Genomic DNA, 15,538 nt, shown 5'->3' on the forward strand with positions numbered 1-15,538 from the left:
GTATCTATGCTTGTCTTAAGAAATACGAATGTTGAGTTCTTCATCACTAAGACATTCAAAATATAAAGAAACAATGCTGTTATTATTTGTGATTGACAGGAACCTAATTTGCAACAGTCCATCACATCCTTCCTGGAAAAGAAAAAGTTGGGTCGGATGACAATTTTCAAAGTGAATCTTCCAGTAATTTTTATCATTCTTAATCCTGGGTATATGCATCTGGTTGAAAACCCAATAAACAGTGTCCTATGCAAATATAGATACTAAACCATCCATCCATTTTCTGTACCGCTTCTTCTCACTAGGGTCGCAGGCATCTCAGCTATGTTCGTACAAGAGGCAGGGTACACCCTGAACTGGTCGCCAGCCAATCGCAGGGCACATATAAACAACTCTTCCTTCTCCCTCATTTTCCTCATTTATCAACTCCTCAAAGTATTCTTTCCATCTACCCAGCACACTACTGGCACCAGTCAATACTTTTCAATCTCTATCCTTAACCACCCTAACCGATCTCTAGCCTACTGTCTGGCGAACCTGTAGAGATTTTTTCTCTCCTTATGTAGTGTCTAACGTGGCATACATCATATCTCTTGTTTAGCCTTTGCATCTCCATGTAATCCTTTCGCCTCTCCTCTGTCCTCTCAGTATCCCACTTCTTCTTAGCTAACCTCTTGTATGATTTCCTGTACTTTGACGTTCCACCACCAAGTCTCCTTCTCCCCTTTCCTACCAGAAGATACACTATATATACTCTCCTGCCTGTCTCTCTGATCGCTTTAGTGGTCCAGTATTCTAGAACCACCTCTTGTCCACCAAGAGCCTGTCTCACCTCTTCTCGAAAAGCCGCACAGAACTCTTCCTTTATCAGCTTCCACCACATGGTCCTCTGCTTTGCTTTTGTCTTCTTAATTTTCATCCCGACCACCAGAGTTATTTTACACACCACCATCCTATGCTTCTTGCCACACTCTCCCCTCCCACTACTTTACAGTCAGTAACTTCCTTCAGATTACAGATTACCTGTGTGCTTCTACATCTACTATTGTAGGTCACCCTATGTTCCTGCCTCCTCTGGAAGTATTCATTGCAGCCATTTCCATCCATTTTGCAAAGTCTACCACCATCTGTCCCTCCTAGTTTCTTTCCTGCACGCCAAATTTACCCATCACTTCTTCATCACCCCTGTTTCCTTCACCAACATGTCCATTACAATCTGCACCAATCACAACTCTCTCTCTATCTGAGATCCTCAGAACTACTTCATCAAGCTCCTTCCAGAATTTCTCTTTCACCTCTAGGTCACATCCTACCTGTGGGGCATAGCCACTGATCACATTACACATAATACCCTCAATTTCAAATTGCTTTTCTACATGCTCTCCTGGACACACAATATATCAACCTTACTCCTAATCTCATGTCAACCAACTCCCAAGATTTTCCTGTCATAGTCCCCACATTCAGTTCTAGGCTCTTCGCTTTCCTCTTCTCTTTCTGTCCAAGAACCCATTTTCCGCCTCTCCTTCATCTTCGACCCACAGTAACTGAATTTCCACTGGCGCCCTGTAGGTTAACGCCGCTGGTGGTGGACGTTGTTAACCCAGGCCATGACTGATCTGGTATGGAAATCTTAACGCTCATATTTGTTTGGTAGAGTTTTAAGATGAATGCCCTGTCTGAAAAAACATTCCACATATAACCGGGCCTGGGACCGGCCTCCAGTTGCACTGGCTTGTGCCCCCCATAAGACTGTATTCTTCTCCAAGCTCTCGACAATACACATTAATAATTACCTATCAAACACTGTTTTATACCCATCACTTTTGTTGCTTTTATTTTTTTTCTAACCTGATGTGAGATGTGACTGTCCTTAGTCATAACCAGCTTCTGCATGCAGTCCGCACTGATGTAGTTCGTAGGTGCATCGTGTGCTCTCGAGAAAAAAGGGCCCAGGAAAAAGTGTTCTACCATGTGGATCCAAGCACAGGCCAGCATTTCTGTTCACATGGACTGGAGGGGGAAAATGTTATTTCCCACAGTATTTTATTATATTGCAACTACTGTATTTAGAAATAAAAATAGAATAATAATTCATGTTATATCCAGATTAGGGATATGCTATGGTCGTTGATATACGATTGATCAGTTAAAACAATATTCAGTATGTGCATCTCGAGTCCATAGGTCATTCAATGCTCCATAGTACTTTTAAACATTCTCACCCATAAAGATGTCGCAAAAACATAAATGAAAATAACGTGTCACACGAATCTAGCCATTGTTAGCATGGACTCCATCGTACGTCGCATATATGAGCCCAGCGTTTGGACCAAGTCATTCATTTGCAATTTACAAGTCAGTCTCAAGTCTTTGCCCTCAAGTCCCGAGTCAAGTCCAAAGTCGAGACAGGCAAGTCCTGAGTCTCAACTTCAAGTCGCAAGGACTTGCAAAGTGAATCGGGACTTGCCTGACTGGACTGGGGACTTGACCCAGGATTTGACGGCACAGACTTGAGAATGACTTGTGACTTGCAAAGCAATGACTTGGTCCCACCTCTGATGCAGGCAATAATACTGTATATACATCGACCAATACTATGTATATGGATGATTTAGTGTGACAAAAACTATTCAGAAGTGATAAGAAACGGATAATTACAAGAGCTTCTACTTACTGTTTACATTTGGGGCAGCCATCTTTGAAAGCCAACTCGGGGGTAGTGAGAAGTCTCTAACTTTCTGAGTGAGAAATCTGACTTTGGAGGGCTTTCCATTTGAAACTTCTGACAAGGAACTCGGAAATTCTGACATCCGAATTCAAATGGAATGCACCAAAAGTCTCTGGGCTCGGAATCCCCACTCACTTTTGTCCTTCTTTCCTGTGGTTTGACGTCGGCTCAGCTGACTCACAAAGGCTGGGGAACTTTTCCGAAGTTCATAACCCAAGCCGCTGCTTGCCGCCTGGTGGTGCAACGTCCACTGCTGAAGCTGAGTCAACAATTATTGCTTTGTTTTCCATGACAAAGGCATGGAAGGCAGTTCCATGAGATGTCAGTGTGCCGCCAGCCCCAGAGCTGCCAACCTCCATCCATCCATTTTCTGAGCCGCTTATCCTCACTAGGGTCGCGGGCGTGCTGGAGCCTATCCCAGCTGTCATCGGGCAGTAGGCGGGGTACACCCTGAACTGGTTGCCAGCCAATCGCAGGGCACATACAAACAAACAACCATTCGCACTCACATGCACACCTACGGCACTTTAGATTCTCCAATTCATGGATGTTTTTGGGATGTGGGAGGAAACCGGAGTGCCTGGAGAAAACCCACACAGGCACGAGGAGAACATGGAAACTCCACACAGGCGGGGCCAGGGATTGAACCCGGGTCCTCAGAACTGTCAGGCTGACGCTCTAACCAGTCGTCCACCGTGCCGCTACAGATTTCTAATGTTAAAATTAAAACTCAGCACTCTATTTTGAAAACAAACAAATCAATTAAATAGCATTGCTGATAGACTGAATTGGATAGTTCCTGTATGGACAATAATCTTGGTTTCTATTTTGTGCAATGTTCTCTTCCATGCTATTCATATTACGTATTTATACTTCCTCTATCCACAATTGCTGCTGAAACAATGCATATTTCCCCATTGTGACACTCATAAAGGTTAACTTATCATATAATGTATTAAAAATATATTAACAATAATATACTTTTAACCTGCCGACGTTCTGAAGTGACCATATGCAGTGACGTACCAATTACCCAAACATCAATTGCGTGTTCGTCTGAAAGCCAGCTGGCAATATCAGGCTCTTGACGGAACAATTCACAATTTTTGTCTTCTATAATGAGTCAATTTACCAGGTAGTAACGCGCTACACTACTACTCATGTAACATTTTCGATAAACTGTACTTGTCAGAGTACTTTCAATGCACTGTACTTTTTACTTTTACTTGAGTATTTATGTGAAGAAGGATCAATACTTTTACTCCGTTACAATGATCGACGTGCTGTTCGCTACTTTTATTTATCCATTCATGCGTGTGCGCATCTATTTTTAGACTCCATCTTCGACTTCCGCATAGGGCGCCTGTTGCGCCAATCAAACGCGAACAGTGTCATTTGACTCCAATTCACCAATCAGATGACACAAGGCAGTCACATGACCGCGCACATGGCCTTCACGAGCCAATCAAAATGACTCTTTTTTGGGGGTGGAAGTGTGTTTAAATTACAGACCAAAAAACAACAGCTTTATCATGCAGCTCTTAAATTGTGACTGCCCAAACTTGGGTATTTCAGACCACTTCCTGTTCCATTCTCTTTCTTCTCCCCCAGTAAGGCCACCACATCTTTCCTCTCCTCATTGTTCTCCAAGACCAGCACCACCTCTTCACTGCCATCATGGGGTCACCCAGTCCCTCAATAACCCCTCTGTAGTGACCTTCACTGCACTGTGATGCTGCTGCTGTGGCCAATGATAACAATAATAATCATAACAAGAGTTATGCTGTGAATACACAACGGCAATCCATGTAAGAAAATTCCATAAATCTCACACACACACACACACACACACACACACATACATACTTGTTTATGTGTACAATAAGGACATTCAGGTGCAGACCTGTATTTTGGTGTATTAGAGGGACACCCCTTTCCGCTAGTCCCACAAAGACGTGGTATAGATAAAAACAGTTGTTTCGAAGTCTACTATAAGAATCTCACTTCAAAACTTGAATAGACGCAACACAAATAAAAATATAAACACCTGGCGACATGCATAATTGTGAAGACAGATAATGAGGTGCATATGCCATGCCTATGACAAAAATAGTAATTATAAAGCGCAGCACACTTTATAGGGACAGTGCTTATAACACAAATCACTTGAGTGACATGTTTGTCACTTGAGTGAGAAACATGTCACTCAAGTGACTTGAAAGGACTGAACATGACTTAATGTGACTTGGCTTTTCACCTACACTAAAAATACAGTAATGTGCAAGAAAAGACTCACCTGATATGAGGACAAACTGTTTTACACAACAATACTGTGAAATGCAAAGCCACACCTGATCCTTGAGGACCACTTTATAACAATTGACTGATACTGGCATGTTACTAAAATTACGCAAAGCTATTATGTGAACAGGATCTTATCCACATTAAGTTTTCATGTTTTGTCACAACATGACAATAACTACACTACCTGTATAAACTAAATTATCAGGAACTCTTGAATGTTAACTTGTTCATACAAAAAAATAAAACAAGTACTTACTGAGTTGCCGCTTTTTTTTTTTTTTTTTTAAGATGTGCCACGATTTCTTACGAAGTCTCTGATGTTCTGAGCAGTGCTATTTGCTAAAGCAGGATGCTCAGCAGTTTTAACTGATCGCACTGAACTTTCCTTGCTAGTTTCCCATCCTTAATCATCCCTTTAAAATGTCGCATTACTGTAGCAACTTTAGCTGGAGACCAAGGTTGCTTTGGTTTTCTCCCAAGATCTGTCACTTCATTCTTGAAAAAGCAGAGAGTTAAAAGAAATGCAAACTGTACAACAGGGGAATTTTTTTTCCCCACATTTGAAATGTGACTTATTAGAACTTTGAAACAACGCAGTGATTTGACATATTCTGCTTTATTCACCATTTAACTGGCAATTATTAATGTGGGTAATAGAGACAAAGCAAATATTAGCATTATGATACTCTCCTCACCCTTGTTACTGCATAGAGAAGTGGTACAGTATTCTGTTTATGATTTACCGTGTCCGTGGTTTTGTTTTCTTTCTAACCTTTTTGCCCTTGTTCAGCCCCGCAAAAAGTAAGTTAGCAAAAGCAATGTCATTTGATTGACTTTGGTGGTAATATTAGCTGTTATTCCACTTACATCTGAAATATCAACAACTCCAAAGAAAAGGAAATACATTTTTAATGGCTTAAATTTTTTTTGATGCATTTGTAAATGAGGTTGATTGTTAAAGGAATTATTATGACTCTTCTCTTTTACATTGAGTCCCTTACATGAAAGAACAATTGCATGAAGTTGGAATTATTATGACTCTTCTCTTTTACATTGAGTCCCTTACATGAAAGAACAATTGCATGAAGTTGGCCACGACTAACTCAGTCACTCGGTCATACAAATTTTAATGAGGGGACTATCATTTCATCATCTGATCATTATAAATCGTGTTAGTTGAAAGTAATTGTATGAGTTCACAAAGTGCACCACAATAATATTTGTTCAGCCATTCACAGAAATCAACAGTCAGTACAGTTATGTGACGTACCGTATTTTCACGACCATAAGGCGCACTTAAAAGTCTTACATTTTCTCCAAAATGGACAGGGCGCCTTATAATGTGGCGCGCCTTATGTGTGCACCGAGTGCCAAAAAATGTAAATGTTGTGTGACTTTGATGAGCGCTCCCCTTGACTGACTGGGACCATTTCCTGCCGACACGCTGCTTATATAGAAGAAAGGCAGACGTGACTGAGGGTGATGGGCGCGCGTGAAAGAGGACGGTAAAGGCACGCCCCCAGTAGGTATATAGTGCCAGGGTGTGCAGTGTGTAAACCAGCATCGGTTTGGCTAAGGACCCCCGAAAATGGCAACTACGAAGAGACACGCTTACGAAGCACAATTTAAACTGCAAGCTATCAGTTACGCGGAGGAACATGGGAATCGAGCACACACAAGAGAATTCAAGATCAACGAATCCATGGTTCGCAAGTGGTGGAAGCAGGAAAACGAGCTTTGCCAAGTCAAGAAGACGAAGATGAGTTTCCGCGGAAACAAGGCGAGGTGACCCGAGTTGGAAGACCAACCCGAGCAATGGATTAATGAGCAAAGAACAGCCGGGAGAAGCGTCTTTACCGTCACCATTTGACTGAGGGCAATAACTGCCATCATTCCGGGAGGCTTGACGAAGGAACTCCAACCGATGGACATTGGTGTAAACAGGGCATTCAAATGAAGTTGCGATTGCTGTGGGAGCGATTGATGACAGATGGCGAACACAGCTTTAGTAAGACTAGGAGGCAGCGCCGGGCGTGTTAAGCCACAATTTGTGAATGGATTGTGGATGCTTGGGCTAACGTGTCTGCTTGCACTGTTGTTCGAGCTTTCCTAATAGCCGGCATCATTTCTGAGGAGCCGCACGGCAACGAGACTGACTCCGACAATGACGACAGGGTACCTGGCGTGTTTGATGGAGAACTTGCCCAGCTGTTCATTTCGGATACAGAACATGAGGACTTTGATGGATTTGTGGATGAGGATTGATCAGAAAATAACGTGAGTACATTATTAAAGACTTCAATAAAGCACAATTGAACTCAGTTTTGCTCCTGCTGCCTTTTTAAAAACATTGTTTTAGCGTGCATGCATGCTACCGTATATGTAAGCTAGCGTATGTTTTACCATGCCTGCGTATGTTTTACCATGCCTGCGTCCAATAATACGGTGCGCCTAATACAGAAATAGACCCCGTAACTGAGACTGCGCCTTTTAATACGGTGCGCCTTATGGTCGTGAAAAGCCTGTACTTTTAAGCACAAAACACTGTATAATCACTGATAACTAAAAAACTAACAAAACAGTTAGGTACTGAGGATATGATAGAAAATAATGTAGTTTTATTATTATTATTATTAATAATAATAAAATTAAAATAAGGTTGATTGAAGACCCTAAATTGTCCTTAGGTGTGAATGTGTGTGAGAATGGTTGTTTGTTTATATGTGCCCTGCGATTGCTGGCGACCAGTTCAGGGTGTACCCCGCCTCTTGCCCGAAGATGGCTGGGATGGGCTCCAGCGCGCCTACGACCCTTGTGAGGATAAAGCGGTACAGAAAATGGATGGATGGATGGATGGATGATGGATGGATGGATGGATGGATGATGATAATAATAATAATAATGCATACCACACATATAGTGAAATGTTATGACATTGAGGGAAAAAAAATAATCTTGCCATACAAACCACTGAAACAGAGAATACACACGGTCCTCAGAATTTCCTTATCTGACCAGAATGTGCACAGTGTATCTATAATTTCAAGCCATGAAAAAGTCATTTACTTTATCTCTGACAGTGTATGTGTACAGTCCTCAGAGTGTACCGATCTGACCATTACAGACACTCTGAGGACTTTGTACAATATCTCTAACCTCCATTAATTAATTAATAGTGTCAGGTCAAACCATTTTGCTTCTGAAAACATCCATCCATCCATTTTCAACACCGCTTATCCTGGTTAGGGTCGCTGGGCACTGGAGCCTATCCGAGCTGACTTCGGGCGAAAGGCTGACTACACCCTGAACTGGTTGCCAGTCAGTCGCAGGGCACATATAGACACGGACAACCATTCGCACCCACATTCACACCGTCACTGAGTGGGAACTGAACCCACGCTGCCTGCACCAAAGTCAGGCGAGTGTACCACTACACCATCAATGACCCTTCTGAAAACAATGATTTCAATATCAACATTCAATAATAAATCAAGTAACCTGGTCAACATCTTTGGTGCAGTCAGAGTTCACGGCGATGTCTTGAGGATCTGCTTCAGTTGAAGTCTTATGTAGATCAACAGAAAAATAGCATTAAATTTCTAGTAAGACACAAGAAGATTGCACCTGTTATGTACGGCGTTAACACAGTTATGTATGTAGGAGAAAGAAAAGGCAAAGGTATGGTGTATGTATACGTAACATTTGTTAAGCCATTCACATAAATCAACAGTCAGTACAGTTATGTGACATATGTTTGAGGATAAAATACTGTACTCACTGATAGTTAAATAACAAAACAGTTAGGTATTGAGGATATGATAGACGAGAATGTGGAATAACAGACACCTCACTAAAGAGGACACCCAGCATCCCCCAGTCTCGTGCTGTTCCTAGTGATGGGCACGGCAGTTCTTTTGAGTGTACTGAATCATGTGACGTCCAGCTAGGCTCTCGCCAGCCTGGCGTAACCTTTCTGCATTCCACCGCGGTGGAGAGCGTCGCTGACACCAGCGCCCGCCAGCCGGGCTTTCTGCTCAGTCCTTACTGTTATTGTCATCTGATTAGTGGAAAGCATCTGTGAGTGTCTTGAGAAGCGCTATATGTTTATGTATTATTATTATTATTATGAAATAAAAAGCTTTAATAATCACATTAGAGACACAGAGGGAATGATATGTATGTGTACGTCTATACAACCCCAATTCCAATGAAGTTGCGACGTTGTGTTAAACATCAATAAAAACAGAATACAATGATTTGCAAATCATGTTCAACCTGTATTGAATACACTACAAATATAAGCTATTTCATGTTCAAACTGATAAATTTTATTGTTTTTAGCAAATAATCATTAACTTAGAATTTTGTGGCTGCAACACGTTCCAAAAAAGCTGGGACAGGTTCATGTTTACCACTGTGTTACATCACCTTTTCTATTAACAACATTCAATAAACGTTTGGGAACTGTGGACACTCATTGTTGAAGCTTTGTTGGTGGAATTCTTTCCCATTCTTGCTTGATGTACAGCTTCAGCTGTTCAACAGTCCGAGGTCTCCGTTGTCGTATTTTACGCTTCATAATGCGCCACGCATTTTCAATGGGAGACAGGTCTGGACTGCAGGCAGGCCAGTCCAGTACCCGCACTCTTTTACTACGAAGCCACGCTGTTGTAACACGTGCAGAATGTTGTTTCGCATCGTCTTGCTGAAATAAGCAGGGGCGTCCATGAAACAGACGTTGCTTGGATGGCAGCCTCTTTCTCCAAAACCTGTATGTACCTTTCAGCATTGATGGTGCCTTCACAGATGTGTAAGTTACCCATGCCATTGGCACTAACACAGCCCCATACAATCACAGATGCTGGCTTTTGAACTTTGGCCGAACTGTATTTACTGACATTGGTTTTCTGAAGCGCAGTCACTGATGGTGTAGTGGTACACTCGCCTGACTTTGGTGAGGGCAGCGTGGGTTCAGTTCCCACTCAGTTACATTGTGAATTTGAGTGTGAATGGCTTTCCATGTCTGTATGTGCCCTGCGACTGACTAGCGACCAGTTCAGGGTGTAGTCCGCCTTTCGCCCGAAGTCAGCTGGGATCGGCTCCAGTGCCCCGCGACCCTAACCAGGATAAGCGGTGTTGAAAATGGATGGTTTTATGAAGTGTTCCTGAACCCATGTGGTGATATCCTTTACACATGGATGTCGGTTTTTGATGCAGTGCCGCCTGAGGGATTGAAGGTCACGGGCATTTTTGTCGGCCTTGCCGCTTACATGCAGTGATTTCTCCAGATTCTCTGAACCTTTTGATGATATTCATTCCAATCGCTGACTAATTACAAGCGACGATCCCTCCAAGCTGAGAACAATAGCACACTATCCAACGACTTTAATACCTTCTACTGCAGATTTGAAAAGGACAGTTTCACTCCACACACCCACCCGGCCGCACCCGCGACCACAACCACACCTCTGACTTTGGCGTTAACCATCCATGAACAGGATGTGAGACGCATCTTCAAACAACAGAAGATTAACAAAGCGGCAGGACCGGACCATGTGTCCCCATCCTGCCTTAAGTCTGCGCGGACCAGCTCGCTCCAGTCTTCACTCAGATCTTCAACAGATCTTTGGAAATGTGCGAAGTTCCATCCTGTTTCAAATGCTCCACAATCATTCCAGTCCCCAAGAAACTTGCAATCTCTGGTCTGATTGACTACAGGCCTGTCGCTTTGACATCTGTGGTCATGAAGTCCTTTGAACGTCTCGTGCTGGACCACCTCAAGAGTGTCACAGGTCCCCTGCTGGACCCCCTGCAGTTTGCCTACCAAGCGAACAGGTCTGCGGATGATGCAGTCAACATGGGACTGCACTTCATCCTAGAACACCTCGACAGTGCAGGGACCTACGCGAGGATCCTGTTCGTGGACTTCAGCTCAGCGTTCAACACCATCATCCCTGAACTCCTTTCAACCAAGCTTCTCCAGCTCAGCGTCTCACCTCCCATCTGCCAGTGGATTTACAGCTTTCTGACGGGCAGGACACAGCAGGTCAGGCTGGGGGAGGCCACCTCATCCACACGCAGCATCAGCACTGGGGCGCCCCAAGGTTGTGTCCTCTCTCCGCTGCTCTTCTCTCTCTACACGAACGACTGCACCTCAGCGAACCCGACTGTCAAGCTCCTGAAGTTTGCAGATGACTCCACTGTCATCGGCCTCATCAAGGACGGTGACGAGTCTGCATATCGACAGGAAGCGGAGCGGCTGGAGCTGTGGTGCGGCCGACACAACCTGGAGCTGAACACGCTCAAGACTGTAGAGATGATCGTGGACTTCAGGAGGCATCCTTCGTCACAGCTGCCCCTCACGTTGTCCAGCTGCCATGTGTCAACCGTCGATGCCTTCAAGTTCCTGGGAATTACAGTCTCTCAGGACCTGAAGTGGGCGACCAACATCAACTCCGTCCTCAAAAAGGCCCAGCAGAGGATGTACTTCCTGCGGCTTCTGAGAAAGCACGGCCTGCCACCGGAGCTGCTGAGACAGTTCTACACAGCGGTCATCGAATCAGTCCTGTGTTCTTCCATCACAGTCTGGTTTGGTGCTGCTACAAAAAAGGACAAACTCCGACTGCAACGGACAATCAAAACTGCTGAAAGGATAGTCGGTACCCCCCTACCCACCATTGAGGACTTGCACGCTGCCAGAACTAAGACAAGGGCGTGCAAAATCCTCTCGGACCGTCTGCACCCCGGTCACCAGCTCTTCCAGCTCCTTCCCTCAGGTAGGCGCTACCGATCAACGCAAACTAGAACTAGTAGACATTCCAAGAGCTTCTTCCCTCTTGCGATCAACTTCTTAAACACCTAACCTATAATTCCATTACAACAAGCTGGAAATTTTTTGACTTGAGTTCGTTGTCACATTTCTGTGGGGCCAATTATGTATTACTCGTGCACTCACTGTAGTTGTCTCGCCATGCTGCACTATTTGCATATACTGGCCACTCATGCCAGAGTAGCATCTGCTCCATTTGCACACTGATTGAGGAGTATCTGTAACATTTGCACAACCAACATTGTCCCAGATGATCGCACCACTCGTCACTTTAAACCGCATACACACTGCATCTATTTGCACAATTGTCAAAAAAATAAATAAATATACCGTCATTACCAGATAACTAGCAACTCTTTACTGCTCAGTGACTGTTTTTTTTTTTTTTGTCAATGTCTTTCTGTCTCCAATGTGTTCTGTAAATTGACTGTTGTACTGGAGCGGCTCCAACTACCGGAGACAAATTCCTTGTGTGTTTTTGGACATACTTGGCAAATAAAGATGATTCTGATTCTGATTTAAGTGAATAAAGCAAATAATGTTTCTTTAGGGCCCAATGCATGTGTATCTGTATCTGTAACATTTGCACAACAGACATTGTCCCAGATGATCGCACTACTCGTCACTTTAAACCGCATACACTCCTTGAAGTCTCAGCGCCCTTTGCACAGTGGTCATTGCACCGGACTATTGCAATATTAGTCATTTGAACTGCTCTAAGTGCTAGAGGAATCTGCAACTTTTTGCACAATTGTTTTTTTGTCAATGTCTTTATGTCCCCAAAGTGTTCTGTAAATTGACTGTCTGTTGTACTAGAGCGGCTCCAACTACTGGAGACAAATTCCTTGTGTGTTTTGGACATACTTGGCAAATAAAGATGATTCTGATTCTGATTATGGACCGTAGATGATGAAGTCCCTCAATTCCTTGCAATTGTAAGTTGAGGAACATTGTCCTGAAACTGTTCGACTATTTTCTCACACACTTGTTCACAAAGAGGTGAACCTCGCCCCATCTTTGCTTGTGAATGACTGGGTATAAAAGGAGCTTCCCTGAATTGCTCAATCATGGCACCTACCTGTTGGGGTTGCACATTTATTATTAATTTACATTTATTTTAAATGTGTGTGCTTGACTGACACAAAGCTTAGCTTAGCTTGAAGCTGCTAGTGAAAGCTATCCCCGTGAGGACGTCAGAACTTGCGGTTAAAATCACTCATGAGTACGTTCACTGCGTAGTACGTCGTTTCTTGCACAAACGAATCACTCATCATACTAGTACATCGCTCCTTAGCGGATCACAAGTTCAACGAACGAATGACTCTTCAGTTCTTCAGTTCCCCAGTACACCAGTTCACTGAACGAATCACTCTTCAGTTCCTCATTATACCACTACACCAGTTCACTGACCGAATCACTCAGTTCACTTAAGTCCCTCCCCCGCCTGCACGGCGCTGCCTGACACTGGCTGCTCATTGGTCATTCGCCGAAGTGAGTGACAACACTGGCGAATCGCAAATCACATGGCAGTCCGTTTAATGAAGTCCCACCCCTGACTGCAAGCTGGCTGCTCATTAGTCATTCACCAAAGATTCAGAAGTGAGTGACAGAACAATCCAACAGTTCCGTTTCCACTCCCAGCCGACTCGCTCGCCTCACGGCGGCCAAGCTAAAAGAACAAATAATTTCATAAACTGATTCGGTTCAGTTCGTTCACTAAAAAGATTTGTTCTTCTGAACAAAACTTTCGCGAACGTAACAACACTAGCTGTTCCGCATACCTGCCTCGCTTTCCCGCTGAGTTAGTCTCCGTACACAAGACATCTAAGGAAAACCTTGTCATGTTTATCAAAGAAGAAGCACAGGAGTTTTAAACTTCGCACACGGATGCTAAATGAAATACCAGCCAGTCCAAAGTAGCTCATCAAAGCTAAGACACAGACAACTGGTTTCTCACACGGATGCTAAATTAATTAACTTCCACCCCCAGCCAGCAGAAAAGTCTCACCAACAAAGACTTCTGATTCCCGCTGTTTTACTGAAAACATTTGTTCCTCCTGTCTCGGACAATGGATGGAGCACTAGCGACACCCAGAGGTAGTGGAAACATCTGCAACCCTGGATTAATTAATCACAATCTTCACTGGACTTGAATGTTATATGATATTTTAAGAACTTTGGATGAACGCCACCGGTGTTACCATCACAATAGCGCCACAAGGGATTGTATTTCTGCAAATTTGAATGTCTGATGTCAAATCTGTTTGTCAACTGAACCGGATAAAATGTCTTAACCCACACAACACAAATGCCACCAGGTGACGAGGTCACATTGGACCCTTCCTTGCCGCAAGGCACCCTGCCAGCATTCCGAGCTACCCTTTTTGGGTGCCTGAGCAAACTCTGTGGGGAAGGAAGTACCCGTCCGCTCCGAACGTCTTGCGAACAGTGACATAAGGGCTCTTTCTTTTCTTTCCTCCTTTCCTGCCAAATTCACCTGTTCTCCCATGCGGACCGGACTGACAAAACATTCGGGAGCTCGACCCGCCTGCCTAAATTGTGTTCCACGTACGTAAATCCAATTTGTGGTCGACTAAAAGTATAGATTAGTACATATTTGGATTTAAATTAACAAGAACAGGAACCCCCCAGTTCTCCTTTGCCAATGTTCGTCTGTCCTTTGTTTTTGTATTTTTTCTGCATTGTTCCCTTGTAGATTCTCATGTTAGATCTCATTAAATTTTCTATAAAAGAATCACTCCCTATATCATTAGTGTCTGTTTGGGTTCGACAAAAGACCTCTGGTTATCGAGAACTCTTATCTACAGTGGCTTTTGAGACCCCCTTAAATTTTTCACTTTTATTATATTGCAGCCATTTGTTAAAATCAATGAAGTTAATTTTTTTCCCTCATTAATGTACACAGAGCACCCCATTTTGACATAATATATACGGAATTGTTGAAACTTTTGCTGATTTATTCAAAAATAAAAACTGAAATATCACACAGCCATAAGTATTCAGACCCTTTGCTGTGACACTCATATTTAACTCGGGTGCTGTCCATTTCTTCTCATCATCCATAAGATGGTTCTACACCTTCATTGGAGTCCAGCTATGTTTGATTATACTGTTTGGACTATATAAGACCTTACAGTTCACAGTACATGTATGAGCAAATTAGAATCATGAGGTCAAATGAACTGCCTGAAGAGCTCAGAGACAGGAATTGTGGCAAGGCACAGATCTGGCCAAGGTTACAAAAAAAAATTCTGCTGCACTTAAGGTTCCTAGGAGCATACTGGACTCCGTAATCCTGAAATAGAAGATGTTTGTACGATCAGAACCCTTCATAGAGCTGTCCGTCCGGCCAAATTGAGCAATTGGGGGAGAAGAGCCTTGGTGAGAGAGGTAAAGAAGAACCCAAAGATGAAGGTGGCTGAGCTCCAGAGATGCAGTCGGGAGATGGGCGAAAGTTCTAGAAAATCAACCATCACTGCAGCCCTCCACCAGTCGATGGCTTTATGGCAGAGTAGCTCGACGGAAGCCTCTCCTCAGTGCAAGACACATGAAAGCCTACATGAAGTTTGCTAAAAAAATACCTGAATGACTCCAAGATGGTGAGAAATAAGATTCTCTGGTCTGATGAGACCAAGATAGGAATTGTTGGCCTT

At 43.5% G+C, this 15,538-nt stretch overlaps 1 protein-coding gene across 2 annotated transcripts in view; it reads right to left on the bottom strand.

The window, feature by feature from the left end:
- enpp2 (ectonucleotide pyrophosphatase/phosphodiesterase 2) overlaps window positions 1-15,538 on the bottom strand; it is a 297,302-nt gene that overhangs the window by 110,452 nt on the left and 171,312 nt on the right. Inside the window, exon 19 of one of the 2 annotated variants that reach the window (XM_061673611.1) lies at window positions 8,534-8,599. The exons of the other annotated variant lie outside the window; for it this stretch is intronic. Within the exon in view, the coding sequence (XP_061529595.1) occupies window positions 8,534-8,599 (66 nt within the window). The remainder of the gene's footprint in view (window positions 1-8,533; window positions 8,600-15,538) is intronic. 2 annotated transcript variants of the gene reach the window in all.

This window comes from Phycodurus eques, chromosome 4, assembly GCF_024500275.1.
Source record: "Phycodurus eques isolate BA_2022a chromosome 4, UOR_Pequ_1.1, whole genome shotgun sequence".
NCBI classification, from domain to species: domain Eukaryota; kingdom Metazoa; phylum Chordata; class Actinopteri; order Syngnathiformes; family Syngnathidae; genus Phycodurus; species Phycodurus eques.